This window comes from Lemur catta, chromosome 15 (assembly GCF_020740605.2).
Source record: "Lemur catta isolate mLemCat1 chromosome 15, mLemCat1.pri, whole genome shotgun sequence".
Lineage (NCBI taxonomy): Eukaryota > Metazoa > Chordata > Mammalia > Primates > Lemuridae > Lemur > Lemur catta.
In genome coordinates this window covers 38,670,248-38,684,446 of record NC_059142.1, presented here as the reverse complement: position 1 = coordinate 38,684,446, position 14,199 = coordinate 38,670,248, and the positions used below count along the sequence as shown (strand labels likewise).

Sequence of the window (14,199 nt, the reverse complement as noted above, 5' to 3'; positions counted from 1 at the left end):
GGAGTTAATATCCAAAATATATAAGAAACTCAAGCAGCTCAATGGCAAGAAAACATATAGTCCAATTAAAAATGGATGAAAGACCTATGTAGACATTTCTCAACATACAAATGGCCAAACGGTATATGAAAAAAATGCTCAATATCACTAATCATCAGAGAAATGCAAATCAAAACCACAATGAGATATCACCTCACTCCTATTAGAATGGCTACTGTCAAAAAGACAAAAGATAACAAGCATTGGTGAGGATTTGGGGAAAAAAGGAACCATTGAGCATAGCTGGCGGAAATGTACACTAGTATAACCATCAGGGAAAATTATATGGAAATTCTTCACAAAATTAAAAATAGAATTATCATATGGTCTGGCAATCAACTTTGGGTATGGCATATATTTGAAGGAAATGGAATCAGTATGTTGAAGAGATTATCTGCACTCCCATGTTTATTGCAGCACTATTCACAATAGCCAAGATAAGGAAACAACCTAAGTGTTGATCAATGGATGAGCAGATGAAGAAACTGTAGTATGTACACATAATGGAATACTATTCAGCCATAAAAAAGAAGGAAAACTGGGACAACATGGATGAACCTTAAGGATGTTATATAAGTGAATTAAGCCAGACACGGAAAGAGAAACACCACATGGTCTCACTCCTATGTGGAATCTAAAAAAGTTGATATCATAGAAGTTGAGCATAGAATGAAGATTGCCAGAGGCAGGGGTGGCTAGAGGGGAGGGTGCTTAGGGAGACATTGGTCAAAAGATACATGATTACACAGGAGGAAGAAGTTCAAGAGGTGTGTTGTACAGCAGGTGACTATAGTTAAAAATGATATATTGTATATATTGTATTCTAGAAAAATGCTAAGGCAATGGCTATTAAGTATTCTCACCACAAAAATTCTAACTACGTGAGGTAATGTATTTGTTAGTTAGCTAGATTTAACCATTCCACAATGTTTATATATTTGAAAACACCATGTTGTACATGGTAAATACATATAAAATTATATATCAATCTAAAAAAATAAATTTTGAAAATATTTCACTGAACTTGAGCCCTCACTAAACTCAGAACATCATACAAGATAGAGTAGGGGGGTAGATATATTCTTGAAATTATTACATAGATGCTACTAATACTAGTGGGGAGACTGGATGAAGTATAGACAGGTTCTCCTGGGATTGTTTGTTACAACTGTATATAAATCAACAACTATGTCAAAATGTAAAAAATAAAATAAAGTAAATACACACAGCTGCCTTATGTTAATAGACACTTTTAGATATTCACAAAATAGAAGGAGATAAGGAATACAAATGAAGCTATGTCTTCCAGACCCTAAGTGACCAGCTGGAGAGACATGAAACATACAAGACAGCAAAGTAGCAAGGTAAGAAACCACGGAGCCTGTAGTTACCCCAAATATACAGGTAAGTTGCCTGCCAGAGTTCCAGGATATAGAACATGACCTAAAGTTTGAAACATCCAGGGAAGGCCATTGCAATGGTATAGAGGTCACCACAGTGACACACACATAGAGCTGACTCCTTCCTCACTGATCAAAAATTAGCCACAGAATAAGGCCCTTTTCCTCTTGTCCCAGGCCAGATGCCCACTAGGCAGATGGGTTTTCTGCCCATGGTCACTGAAGAAATTCAAAACCAGAAGTGTGACTGACCAACCGCATCCTGGCAGGGGGTGCAGGAGGGAAGAGTGAGAAATGTAATTCCAAATGCAGAGGGTCACATGAGAGCCCTCTGTGGAGGAAGATGAACGAAACGTGGTCTAGAAGATGCCATCGAGGTGTGAATCAGGAGGACAGGCAGATGGGAGAGAAGTTCTTACATCTGGACAAGAAAATTTTCTTTCCAACAAGTTTAAGCCATTAAATGGACAAACATTATTGTGTAATCTGATAATTACTTAGCTATTAAGTAAACAAAAACAAGGAAAATGTGTTGGCAACAGGAAAATGGGGCAGTATATAAGAGGCTGTGGCCCAAGGAGACTTCCAAACTCCAGAATCTGATTCTCCTGGAAACCCAGAACCTCCACCCTCTGACACCATGGTCAACTCCTGTTGTGGCTCCGTCTGCTCTGACCAGGGCTGTGGCCAGGAGACCTGCTGCCAACCCAGCTGCTGCCAGACCACCTGCTGCAGGACCACCTGCTGCCGCCCCAGCTGCTGTGTGTCCAGCTGCTGCAGGCCCCAGTGCTGCCAGTCTGTGTGCTGCCAGCCCACCTGTTGCCGCCCCAGCTGCTGCCAGCCCACCTGTTGCCGCCCCAGCTGCTGCATTTCTAGCTGCTGCCGCCCCAGCTGCTGTGTGTCCAGTTGCTGCCAGCCGCAGTGCTGCCAGCCCACCTGCTGCCAGTCTGTGTGCTGCCAGCCTACCTGTAGCCGTCCCAGCTGTTGCATTTCTAGCTGCTGCCGCCCCAGCTGCCATGTGTCCAGCTGCTGCCAGCCCCAGTGCTGCCAGCCCACCTGCTGCCGCCCCTGCTGCTGCCTGCGTCCAGTCTGTGGCCGAGTCTCCTGCCACACCACTTGCTATCGCCCAACCTGTGTCATCTCCACCTGCCCCCGGCCCTTGTGCTGCGCCTCCTCTTGCTGCTGAATCTCTGCCTATAATCTTCGTCACACTGTGGACATCTTCACTAGACGTACAAAACACATTGCAGGCAACCAGTGACCGGAGACATGAACTCTTACTGCCAACTTCTCTTCTCATGGGGCATTCAGAGTTGGCATTCAATTCTTCTAGGAAATGGCAGATGTAGACACATTCATTAAAAGATGTTTACCCAGAACCCAATGCTGCTGTGTTTAGACAAACAATGTCTTCATTCTACATGAACACTAATTACGATGATCTCATACAATGTTGTTTCCACGTTATTAATAAACAGCCATTTCCCCTGATATTGAAATCTTCTGATTTGTTAATGATTTGCTTATTTGTGTGTGTGTTTGGTGTGTTTGTGTGTCTTTACCTGTCACTTCACACCAAGGGCTTTCTTTCTTCAAATGCAGGAGGGCACGCTTAACAGCCCGGGCACTTGATTCATGTTATCTCTATTGGAATCAAGACTGCACTAAGCATTTGTTGTGTGGCATGAGGCAGTTATTTAACTTCTTCAGGCCTGAGGTTTTTTTTCTGTGAATAGGGATAACATATGTTCTTCAAATGTTTAAAGACATAATCCATGTCATATACTTATCTCAGGGCCTGGAACATAATACAGTACAGGCTCTCAGTAAATATAATTTTTATTGTTATCATTATTGAAACACTACCCTGGGCTAGAATAATATCTTAGCCTAGTGTTCTCTTTGACAGAACAGCCAGAAAATTTGTACAATGGTTTCACTGTTCTCTATAATTTAAAATTAAGTTTTGGTAAATGCTTCAAATGTCCCTTAAAAACTTCAGTGAGTTGAGCATCATGAACTCATCTAAATTGCACCTCATTATATTTCTACTTTCAGGATGTTTCTTCATTAGTCGTGTAAATTTTGAGTGTTCTACCTAACTCACGTGCTCTTTGCTTCCTTCCTCCCTCCCTCCCTTCTAAGCTGCCTTCCTTCCTTCTTTCCTTCCTTCCTTCCTTCTCTCCTCTCTACACACAAAACTCTCTTTCTGAGTACAAAGTGTACCTTCTAAGTTAATATTTCTGCAAATTTATGACATCCATTGTTAATTTCCCACAAACATTTTAAATCTTTTAACTAATAGATGCTCAAAATCTTAGTTTTTCTAGACTAAAATGTCTTCATAATTTTAGCCTCTCATGTTATTGAGATTTTTCTATCTTCTTGATGGTTTTACTCTCCCATTTTGGGCTTTCATCACTTTGCTTGGTCTTATGAGAACATGAAGGGGATATTTCTTTGAGGCTAAGTTTTCTTATTACCAAAACTCAGAGAATTATGATCCTATTTAGCTATGAAAATGTGTCATAATAGGTACAATATATCATATTTATACAAATATGAGAGCTTATAAGTTTTGGCCTATAATCCAACATACATTGAAATATTTTAAATCCAAAATTTCTGTACATCAGTTCTATCTATTAGCAGTGTTATATTTCCAAATAACAAATATAACTAAGAGTTGACTATTATTTCTAAAATTAAAAAAAAAAAAGAAGTTTTAAGTTGTCAAGAGACAACATGAATAGACGTTACCATAAAGTAGCTTCATCCCAACATAGGCTGGGTGCTTATATTCTTAGTATATCAAAGAAATGTCTTGCAGGAACTTTCGGCTTCATCCTTTTCCACTTACTCTCAATTGTTCTGCAGAGCACAGACTTGTGATTTCATACCCCATAAAAGATTGACAAATCTTTTATCCTCTCATATGTTCTTCTTTGACAACTGCTAATTACAGGATACAGGCTCTGGTTTTAACATTATGCTTTATTAGCTAGACTAAATCAAAGAATATAGGTTTTATGTGTTTTTTTCAGTATTAAAGTAGACAAGGCTTATAATTTCCTGTTTTTACAAGAACTGGACCACAGCAGGAATGAGGTGGCACACTGCGTCTGTGCAATATTTAATAAAAGGGCTATTTGCAAGGGTGTAGATGGAGTTTAGGGAAAGCAGCCAGGGAAATCTCAGTGCCCAGGGCTCATAACAAGGAACAGGTATCCCAGGTCTGAAGGACTACGCAGTGATTTGGGTGAAGTGGCCAGCGGGTGGCATGGGAAACTTCTTAGGATTAGTACACACAGGCAGTCAGGTACAGTGACTGCCTTCAGAGAGAGTTTTGGTTCTCTAAAAGGTCCAAAAGTGATCCTGGAGACCTTGTGGTAGAGAAAACTAAGGCAGAGATAAAGTTATAAATGGGAAAGTGTCACTGGAGTGATTATTCTGTGATCACAGCAGCTACCTAAGTGCATAGTAGGGATGGATTTTAAGTGAATGAAACATGGACTAAGTGTGCCCTTCACTCAGTTGTATTTGGCCATGCTAAATACACCTTTGGAATTTCACAAGCTCCTCTTGGTAGTAAATACTAAGCAATATAGAATTCCAGAGAGACAACAAGAGATGACTGTTCTAATGAAAGAAATAGCTGAAGCAGGAGTTTTATTTCCCATCAACTTGCTTTTAACAGTCCCGTCTGACCAGTATACAAGGAAGACAGCTCCTGGAGGTTAACGGTGGACTCTCGGTGATTAAACAAAGTGGCTCCTCTGATTCCTTTGGCTGTACTTACCTAATATGTTAGAACTTTATAGAAAGCTCAAGAAACCTAGCAAGACTGATGCACCATTACAGACTCAGCTAGTGCATGCTTCCCAATGCAGGTTGCAGAGTCTGGTCAGATGTAATTTATATTCCCTGGCAAAGAACCCAGGGTACATAAACAATTTTGCTACAGAGATATTTGAGTTCACTAGCATACTGCCATAATCTCGTGAGGCAGACTTAGACTTGATAAGATTAAGAGTATGCTAATACCACACACTGATGATGGTGGTACTAGTGCATTAACAATCATTAGTGAATTGAAAATAAAGGAATTTAGTATATGAAAAGGTGATGCTTTAAATGAGTAAGGGAAAGATGTCCAGTTTGATAAATGGTGTTGAGCTATGATCATAACTGATTAAAAAACATTTAAATTCCATATCTTATTCTGTATAAATTCCTAATGGATCAAATATTTAAAAATACAAAACATGAAACTTTGAAATTATGGGATGATGTTTATGTAAATATGTGATTGGAAAGGTCTTTCAAAATATGACACAGACCTCAGAAGCCATAAAAGAAAAAAATTAATAAATTTGCATCAAAAGCAACATGAGGGTAAAGAAAATTTCTTTCCCATGTGATTTTGCAGAGAGGTAGTGTGGTTAAAACATGGATTCAGGCCGGGCGCAGTGGCTCACGCCTGTAATCCTAGCCTTCTGGGAGGCCGAGGCGGGTGGATCACTCGAGGTCAGGAGTTCCAGACCAGCCTGAGCGAGACCCCGTCTCTACTAAAAAAAATAGAAATAAATTATTCGGACAACTAAAAAAATATATAGAAAAAATTAGCCGGGCATGGTGGCGCATGCCTGTAGTCCCAGCTACTCGGGAGGCTGAGGCAGTAGGATCACCTAAGCCCAGGAGTTTGAGGTTGCTGTGAGCTAGGCTGACGCCACGGCACTCACTCTAGCCCGGGCAACAAAGTGAGACTCTGTCTCAAAAACAAAACAAAACAAAACAAAACATGGATTCAGTGCTGGGCTGGCTAGGATCAAATCACGGCTCTCCTACTAACCAGCTTTAAGCCTCCTGTGCCTAGTTTCCTCATCTGTAAAGTGGAGATTGTAATGAAATTTTCCACAGTGGATTACTGGGACTAGTAAATGAGCTTGTGTTACAAAAGCACTAGAACAATTGCAAACATGCCAGTTGTTATGTTGTTATTCCAGCATCCAGCAAAGTACTCAGCATGCAACACTCAAGGCCTGGAGAAGGCAAGAAAGAACAGGAATTCCATGATCCATTGTGTTTTATTTTGCTTAAATTCCTGGGAGAATGGGTATAGTTAGTGCATAGTTGTGCCAAATATCTCATTCTAGTCTTTTGATGAAAATATTTCTTCCTTATTTCTAAATGGCTTCTTCTTTTTGGGGGTCTTTTTTCGGCACAATTTACCCTTTCCGATTTACTTATCCTTTAAAATTTTAAATTACTGGCTTCAAGGAGATAGAGGGCATAAATTGCACACACTGACACTTGGAGGATATGTAAACAGTTAAATTGGGATATCATCCACAACTTCTACCAAAAGTCCTTCTTATACATCTATTTTCAATTTGTTACAACTCTTCTTTTTTTTGAAAGAAAGAATTTTATTATTTTACAATAAATAAATTTGTTATTTCATAATAAAGATAACAACTTATCTTTACTACGCTCATGGCCATCACCTGATGCTGAGAGTTCATCTCCTACTTGCCTCAATCTTTTAAACACCATCTCTCCCCAGAAATCCAAGAGTGTTTTGGAATTTCTAAAGGCACATCAAAAATTAAAATAAATTGTAGATAGCATAGAAATTGCCTTACATTCCCGCCTGAAGCCTTTTCATAGCTCCCCACCATTTCTTCCAGGATTCAAGGCTACCGGCAATTTCTCCCGCATTCTATCAATCTCAACTTCTCTCTCATTGCTTCTCAAAACACACCTTCCAGCATGTCCCTTCATCATCACAAGCCAGGGTTAGGACCGGTCTCCACTGTGTGCTCCTTCATTTGCATCCTCTTTCTCTCCATCCATTCAATGGTTTGTTTTCTCAAAGGTCAGTGTGTGCCTGTTGAAAGCCTTACTGAAATCTTTATCCATTAAATAGATAATCTCCTTTAACAAAAACTCATTCTATTTCAGGCCTTATTATACAAAGATGAATAAAGCATAGTCCCTGCCCTAGTGGAGCTTGTATCCTAGAAGGAGCCGATAGACAAACGTATTTCTGATGGAAGATGAGATGGTAGAGCCCCTGCATACATAAGGCACAACAGAAGAGCAATGGAAGGATGACTTTGCTTTGTATGAGGCCAAGAAAGATATGGAGAAAAATGGCATTTGAACTCACCAGTACAGGATGATTAAAAGAATGCTAAAAGACCCACTCTCTCCCAGGCAGAGAGAATATCATGAAGGTCATTTTTTCTTTCCTTGAATAACTTTTTTTTCCCCCTGAAAGTCTATGGCACTAAAGAAGGCCCTTTATTTAGAACTATAATCACAAGAAGCGTTGATTAAAAAACTCTCTATGGATGCAATTTCTGTATACATACATGTAAGATAAGGAGTATGTCTTTTATATTCCCCTCAATCCTTCTAAAAAACAACGTAGGCATAAGTGATATACAAAAACTGCTAGACTTTTTAGCTCACAGCATATAAAAAATATTTTAAGAAAATGTCAATAAAGCATAACTATGAGACAGTTTGATATTTCAAAAGGCAGATCAAAAATTATCATCCAAATTATCTTAGCCTAGGGGACATTTCTAAAGGTAGACACAGATCAATCCCAGATGACTCTTTGACTCCCTAAAAACATTGAGCTGATACTAATTGTTTCAAGGTGTACTAGGATGATGAGGGTTAACACAGCTTGGAACATCCTGGGAATTTTGTTAGCTCAATGACCACCCAGAATATACGTAATGAATCATAAGCTTCCTCATTTCTCACACTCAAAAACGGGCGCTTACTTTCCTTTTTCCTACCAGCATTCCATCTGATTGAAACATACATACATTTCTCCACTAGGGATCCTAGCCCCATCATAAGCTCTCCCAAAATCATTTCAAGGTGAGAAACAGACAAGAGACAGTGACCCTCCCATGTGACATAATACCCAGGGACTGACGTCATGTGACCATGAAACCAAGGGAAGAAATACATGAAGTGATTCATGTGAGAACACTGGGGAACTTGACAAAAGGGAAACAATTATATATTGGAAGTTTTTGCTAGAAAGACACAATGATATAACTAATTGCATTTGTGTCATATAAACAAAAATAAGGAAATAGTCTTTTCCTAACCATAAAAGCCCCTCAGCTGGGTATAAAAGGGGACCTGTGACAAGGAGACTCCCAAACTCAGGGAACTCACTTTCCTGGAAACCTACCCAGAACCTCCACCCTCTGACACCATGGTCAACTCCTGTTGTGGCTCCGTCTGCTCTGACCAGGGCTGTGGCCAGGAGACCTGCTGCCAACCCAGCTGCTGCCAGACCACCTGCTGCAGGACCACCTGCTGCCGCCCCAGCTGCTGTGTGTCCAGCTGCTGCAGGCCCCAGTGCTGCCAGTCTGTGTGCTGCCAGCCCACCTGCTGCAGGACCACCTGCTGCCGCCCCAGCTGCTGTATCTCTAGCTGCTACCGCCCCAGCTGTTGCATCTCCAGCTGCTGCAGGCCCCAGTGCTGCCAGCCCACCTGCTGCCAGCCCACTTGCTGCCGCCCCAGCTGCTGTGTGTCCAGCTGCTACCAGCCCCAATGCTGCCAGCCCACCTGCTGCCGCCCCTGCTGCTGCCTGCGTCCAGTCTGTGGCCGAGTCTCCTGCCACACCACTTGCTATCGCCCAACCTGTGTCATCTCCCCCTGCCCCCAGCCCGTGTGCTGCGCCTCCTCTTGCTGCTGAGCCCCTTACCTGGACCCATCCTCTCCCCTTCCCCTTACTCATCAGAGAAGCAGTCCTTGTGTACCTTATAGAAGACTCAGGAGAGGCCATTCCTACCAACTATGTGTTCATATCCTGGCCTTAGGTCACACTCTCTCCTTTGTTGACTTTTCCCCATGTTGATCCAAAGCATGAAATTAGGTGTCATTCATAGCAAAAAAAGTAATAGAATTGCCCAAATTTTACACTCTACTTTTTGATTTCTGGGTGCCAGATCCTCCTGTCCCAAACATGGAAATTCCTGCGGGGCCTGTGGGGCAAGGATGTCACACTCTCTACTTCCTTTTACGGTGATGTTTCTGTATCTTATTGTTACTGCTTCTGAATAAAGCTCCACTTTCCTGGCCTAGGAATACAATGATCTTGTGTCTGTTGCTTTGTAATGATTGTCTTCAGTTGCTGGGAGATTATATTCAAAACACAACTGAATGAAGCTTTCCAATTCCTGCTCTTGCCTTCAGGAAAATCCCAACCTGATTTGGGATTTAATTTTCAAGAAGTGACTTGAAGTAAAAAAAAAAAAAATAACATAAAATAATCCAAGTTTCATGCCAGTGGTCACTTGTTTCACATTCAAATCCTCACTGCCCACTTAACCCATAATGGAAGAGCCATCAGAATACAACACAGCTCTATCCTCCTGAGTCACCAGAAAGAATTATGGGCCTATCAGAAGCATCATCACCCAAGGGCTGACGTCAGGTACCAGCAGTAGGAGACTGAAGCACATAGCACCTAGAGGCAGAATGTCATGTGGTGGCTGTCTTTGAGGAAGCTAAAGCAAGAAGGACACAAGAGGTGATTCAGGAAGAGCTGACCAGAGGAATTCTAACACATCAGGAAAGGAAATGTTTTCCATCCATGGTGAAAATTTAACCAGGAAAACAAACTTGCCTAATTTGATAATTGCCTATTTATCAGGAAAAACAATAACAAGGAAAGAGTGCTGCATCTAATGACAGCAGCCCCTTAGCAGGGTATAAAAGGCAACCTGGGTAAGACTTCCAAACCTACCTTCCTGGAGACCCACTTGGAACCTCCACACTCTGACACCATGGTTAACTCTTGTGGCTCCCTCTGCTCTGACCAGGGCTGTGGCCAGGAGACCTGCTGCCAACCCAGCTGCTGCCAGACCACCTGCTGCAGGACCACCTCCTGCTATGGCTTCACCTGTTGTGTGTCCAGCTATGCAAATCACCTAACCCTATGAATCTGTCCTAGGAAAGGAACAAATGGGGAAAACTAAATGCTTGGAGGGCTCCATGAATACATAAGCAAAAAGAGCATAATACATGCTTCATGTACCATATCAGACAGCTTGCATGTTTGGTATTCAGACTCGTACTCAACAATTAAGGTGTTGTCCACAGCAAGTGTGCACTGGATTCTGCCCCTATTTACAACAGGATTTCAGCCATGACTTACTTTTCAATAGAAAGCTTTCAAATCCAAATATATTCAGGGGACAGACAGGCAACCTAGTTGAGTAAGGCAGGTCCCAGAGAAGACAATGTGGTTTGTTGGGAATGGTGGCAAACTGAAGGCTGCAAGACCACATCAGAAAATACTACTGAGCTCTGTCAGTTGTTTCCATGTGGAAATACGGGCTCATTGAAAAGCGACTCTGCTTGCATTGATCCTCCCAGATGCCAATCTCTTCATTGATTCATGCATTCAGAAAGTATTTACTGAGCATTTATTATGTGGTAGATCCTGTTATAGGTACTGGGGTAACAGCCAGAATCAACACGTACAAAATTCTCTGCACTAATGGAGACTACATTCTAGTGGGTTCGTCAACAAAAATCACTGATGTGTTTCCTTTTAAATACTTTCCTGTACATTTATATCCTCAGGTTTGTACACAGCATTTTTGTTTGTGCTTTTATTTATATGAATGAGATTGAGCTTTGGAGCACCTCTTTAGATGCAGGTATCTGTGACAGTAAGCTATATTATGCCCACAAAATAGAAGACCTTGTGGCTAAAAATGGAATGAGGAACACCTGCACACACTACTGTGAAGTGAACAATAAATATATCACATCACAAGTGAAAGAAAGCAAGTTGGAACAAAGTGTTTATATTATGCAAACATTTATCTAAGAAACAAAGGAGATTTAAATATGTAAATACAGATACACTTATATTTAAAATAACTGAAAAAAAACCTTGAATTTTAAAGAAGATTATTTATGGAAAAGGCAGGGAATACATGGAAGGAACAGAAATAAATGCAAAACTTCCTTGAATATGCCTCATATTGTAAAATTTATTTTGGAACCATAAATAACTGACATAATTACAAAAAAATTAAATTTAAAAAATCATTTCTAGAAATAAAAAGAAAACATTGGTGATGTGTTTGGTCCCAAGCATGATGATAACAACATATGGATAATGTATGTGCCTCAGGCATTCACTGTCCCCCTGGAGACAGATAAACACAATCAGGCGACAGGTGGATGCACTAAATTAGAATGCTCACCAGCATAATGTCAAGTGCAAAGGAGGACAGGATGAGGTTTTGATAAAATCATATGCCCTGGAAAGCATCAGTGAGGAGGGGGCGTCTGGGCTGGAACTTAAAGGAAGAATAAAAATTTTTTTTTTTTTTAATTTTAATTTTAATTTTTTTAAATTCAGGATACTATGGGGGTACAAACATTTTGGTTACATGAAATGCGTTTGCCTCACCTACACCAGGGCTAAAAGCATGTCCTTCCCCAATACAGTGTGCCCTGTTTCCCTTAGCTGTGGGTTTACCGCCCCTCTCCACCCCCCACCCTCCCAGTCGACATAGAAGAAAGAACATTCTAAGGGGATGAAACGTAACAGCATAAAGATGTGGAATAAGTATTGTCTACTCTTTGTACACTATTACTGGAGATAAAAACCTTAACTTACTTCTATGTGAACACATAGAGAATAATGAGTACCTCATGGGTTCTTTGAGAAGAAAAACTAAGACAAAAATTACAAAACATTCAACAGAAAATCTGGCACATGGCAAGCTCTTACAAACAGTAGCTGTCTGTATTATCTCATTTTTCGCTGAAAGTACATAGAACTTAAATACATAATGCTTATTTTGGACCCTAATCTTATGATACTTTGAATTTTTGCCAAAATCTTTTCTTGTACTATATCATGTTTAAGTGGCTATAGGTGCTTAAGAGCAAAGCTTATCTGTTTAGATCCTCTTTATTCAAGCAGAATGTCTTGAACTCATATTATTGAAAGAATATGAGAAAAGAATGCCTTAAATGAAATACAGAATTTATTGTACACATTAATCTGTCATAAGATAGATTAAACCCACTGACTTTTCATATATATTTGGGAAACATTCTTGGGGGAAAAATTCATTTTCTTAAATGAGTTTTTACTATTGAAAAGGAATGATTCAAAGCTAAGTCTTCAGATAGAGTCATTATAATGCAATTGGAAGGTCTTTGGCAAGTCCAAGTCTCTCCAATCAACCAGGAAATGCAAATGATATTGCTGTCTTTCCCTGTCTTAGACAAGTAATTCCAGTGATGAACCTTTCCCCGTTTCCTCATCAGCACTCTACCTGACAGTGGTATGCATTTACCCACCTGGACATAACAAGAGACTTACATTGTGAGAGCCATCCTCAAAGTATCATTATAGAGACATACACAAAAAAAGAAGAGCGACATGTGTCAAAGCTCAGTAATAGAATATCATATGAGATTATCTATTTAGAAGACACCTCGGACAGAGGTAGAAACATGAAAGTGGTTTCACATGGCTTCACAAGACTCAATGAATCATAACACTGTAGAAAAAGGAAATGATGCTTTTCTTAGATATTGGGATATTAAACCTGATAAACATAATTATAACATAATGCTACTAATTAACTTCCCAGTAGGAAAAAACAACAAGATGAAAATGTTGCTCATGGGAACACCAATAGAGTATAAAAGGCGGCAGGAGAAAGGAGGCTTTCAAATTCAAGAACTCACTCTCTTAGAAATCAACTCAAACCCTTTTGTGGAACCCCGCTCGTTCCACTGACACCATGGTCAGCTCCTGTTGTGGCTCCGTCTGCTCTGACCAGGGCTGTGGCCAAGAGACCTGCTGCCAACCCAGCTGTTGCCAGACCACCTGCTGCAGGACCACCTGCTGCCGCCCCAGCTGCTGCATCTCCAGCTGCTGCCGACCCAGCTGCTCTGTGTCCAGCTGCTGCCAGCCCCAGTGCTGCCAGCCCACCCGCTGCCAGACCACCTGCTGCAGGACCACCTGCTGCAGGCCCCAGTGCTGCCAGTCTGTGTGCTGCCAGCCCACGTGCTGCCGCCCCAGCTGCTGCATCTCCAGTTGCTGCCGCCCCAGCTGCTCTGTGTCCAGCTGCTGCCAGCCCCAGTGCTGTCAGCCCACCTGCTGCCGCCCCTGCTGCTGCCTGCGTCCAGTCTGTGGCCGAGTCTCCTGCCACACCACTTGCTATCGCCCAACCTGTGTCATCTCCACCTGCCCCCAGCCCCTGTGCTGTGCCTCCTCTTGCTGCTGAGCCAGCTGCCCTAGACCCACCTCCTCCTTCACATCTGTCCCCATAGACATAGACCCTTCTTTTGTGACAACCATTAGGACCCATGCAGTGGGTTGATGCTGCTCCACTGAGTTGGGTCTTATGATTTTACTGAGCCCACCGCAGGCCCAGTAACTCTGTGAGCACATCCTGGCCTCAGTCCAGCTTCTCCATGTGGATCTCTTCCTCCCATCCAAGTACAGATTTGCTCGCCACATACCAACTGTTGTGATGACCTGGCCAATTCTTCCCAAATTCTCCTTCTTAACTTTTAGGCACCAAGTTATTAAGCTCAAGGGACCACAGGTTGATTTCAGTATTTCTGCATTATGGATTTTTATAGTCTCTCTCTCTCTTAATTGTCCAATGAAAGTTCTTTTATAATTCTTATTCCACAACTTTCTTATATTATAACCATATGTCAAAATAAAATACCA

At 41.4% G+C, this 14,199-nt stretch overlaps 1 protein-coding gene and 1 pseudogene across 2 annotated transcripts; both read left to right on the top strand.

Moving 5' to 3' along the window:
• Positions 1–2,079: 2,079 nt before the first annotated feature.
• On the top strand, positions 2,080–2,625 carry LOC123620900 (keratin-associated protein 4-12-like). Of its 2 annotated transcripts, XM_045526476.1 has the most exons (2): positions 2,080–2,390; positions 2,466–2,625. In XM_045526476.1, exons 1-2 carry the CDS (start codon positions 2,080–2,082, stop codon positions 2,623–2,625), a joined length of 471 nt encoding a protein of 156 aa, XP_045382432.1. The 2 variants fall into 2 exon arrangements, with proteins under 2 accessions (XP_045382432.1, XP_045382431.1); XM_045526475.1 differs by having other exon boundaries at positions 2,080–2,625.
• Positions 2,626–8,685: 6,060 nt separating this feature from the next.
• LOC123621184 lies at positions 8,686–13,744 on the top strand (annotated as a pseudogene).
• Positions 13,745–14,199: the final 455 nt, after the last annotated feature.

What these genes read in the sequence shown, in the direction of transcription:
- LOC123620900 (XM_045526475.1), top strand. Translation starts at nt 2,080, where the DNA reads ATGGTCAACTCCTGTTGTGGCTCCGTCTGCTCTGACCAGGGCTGTGGC.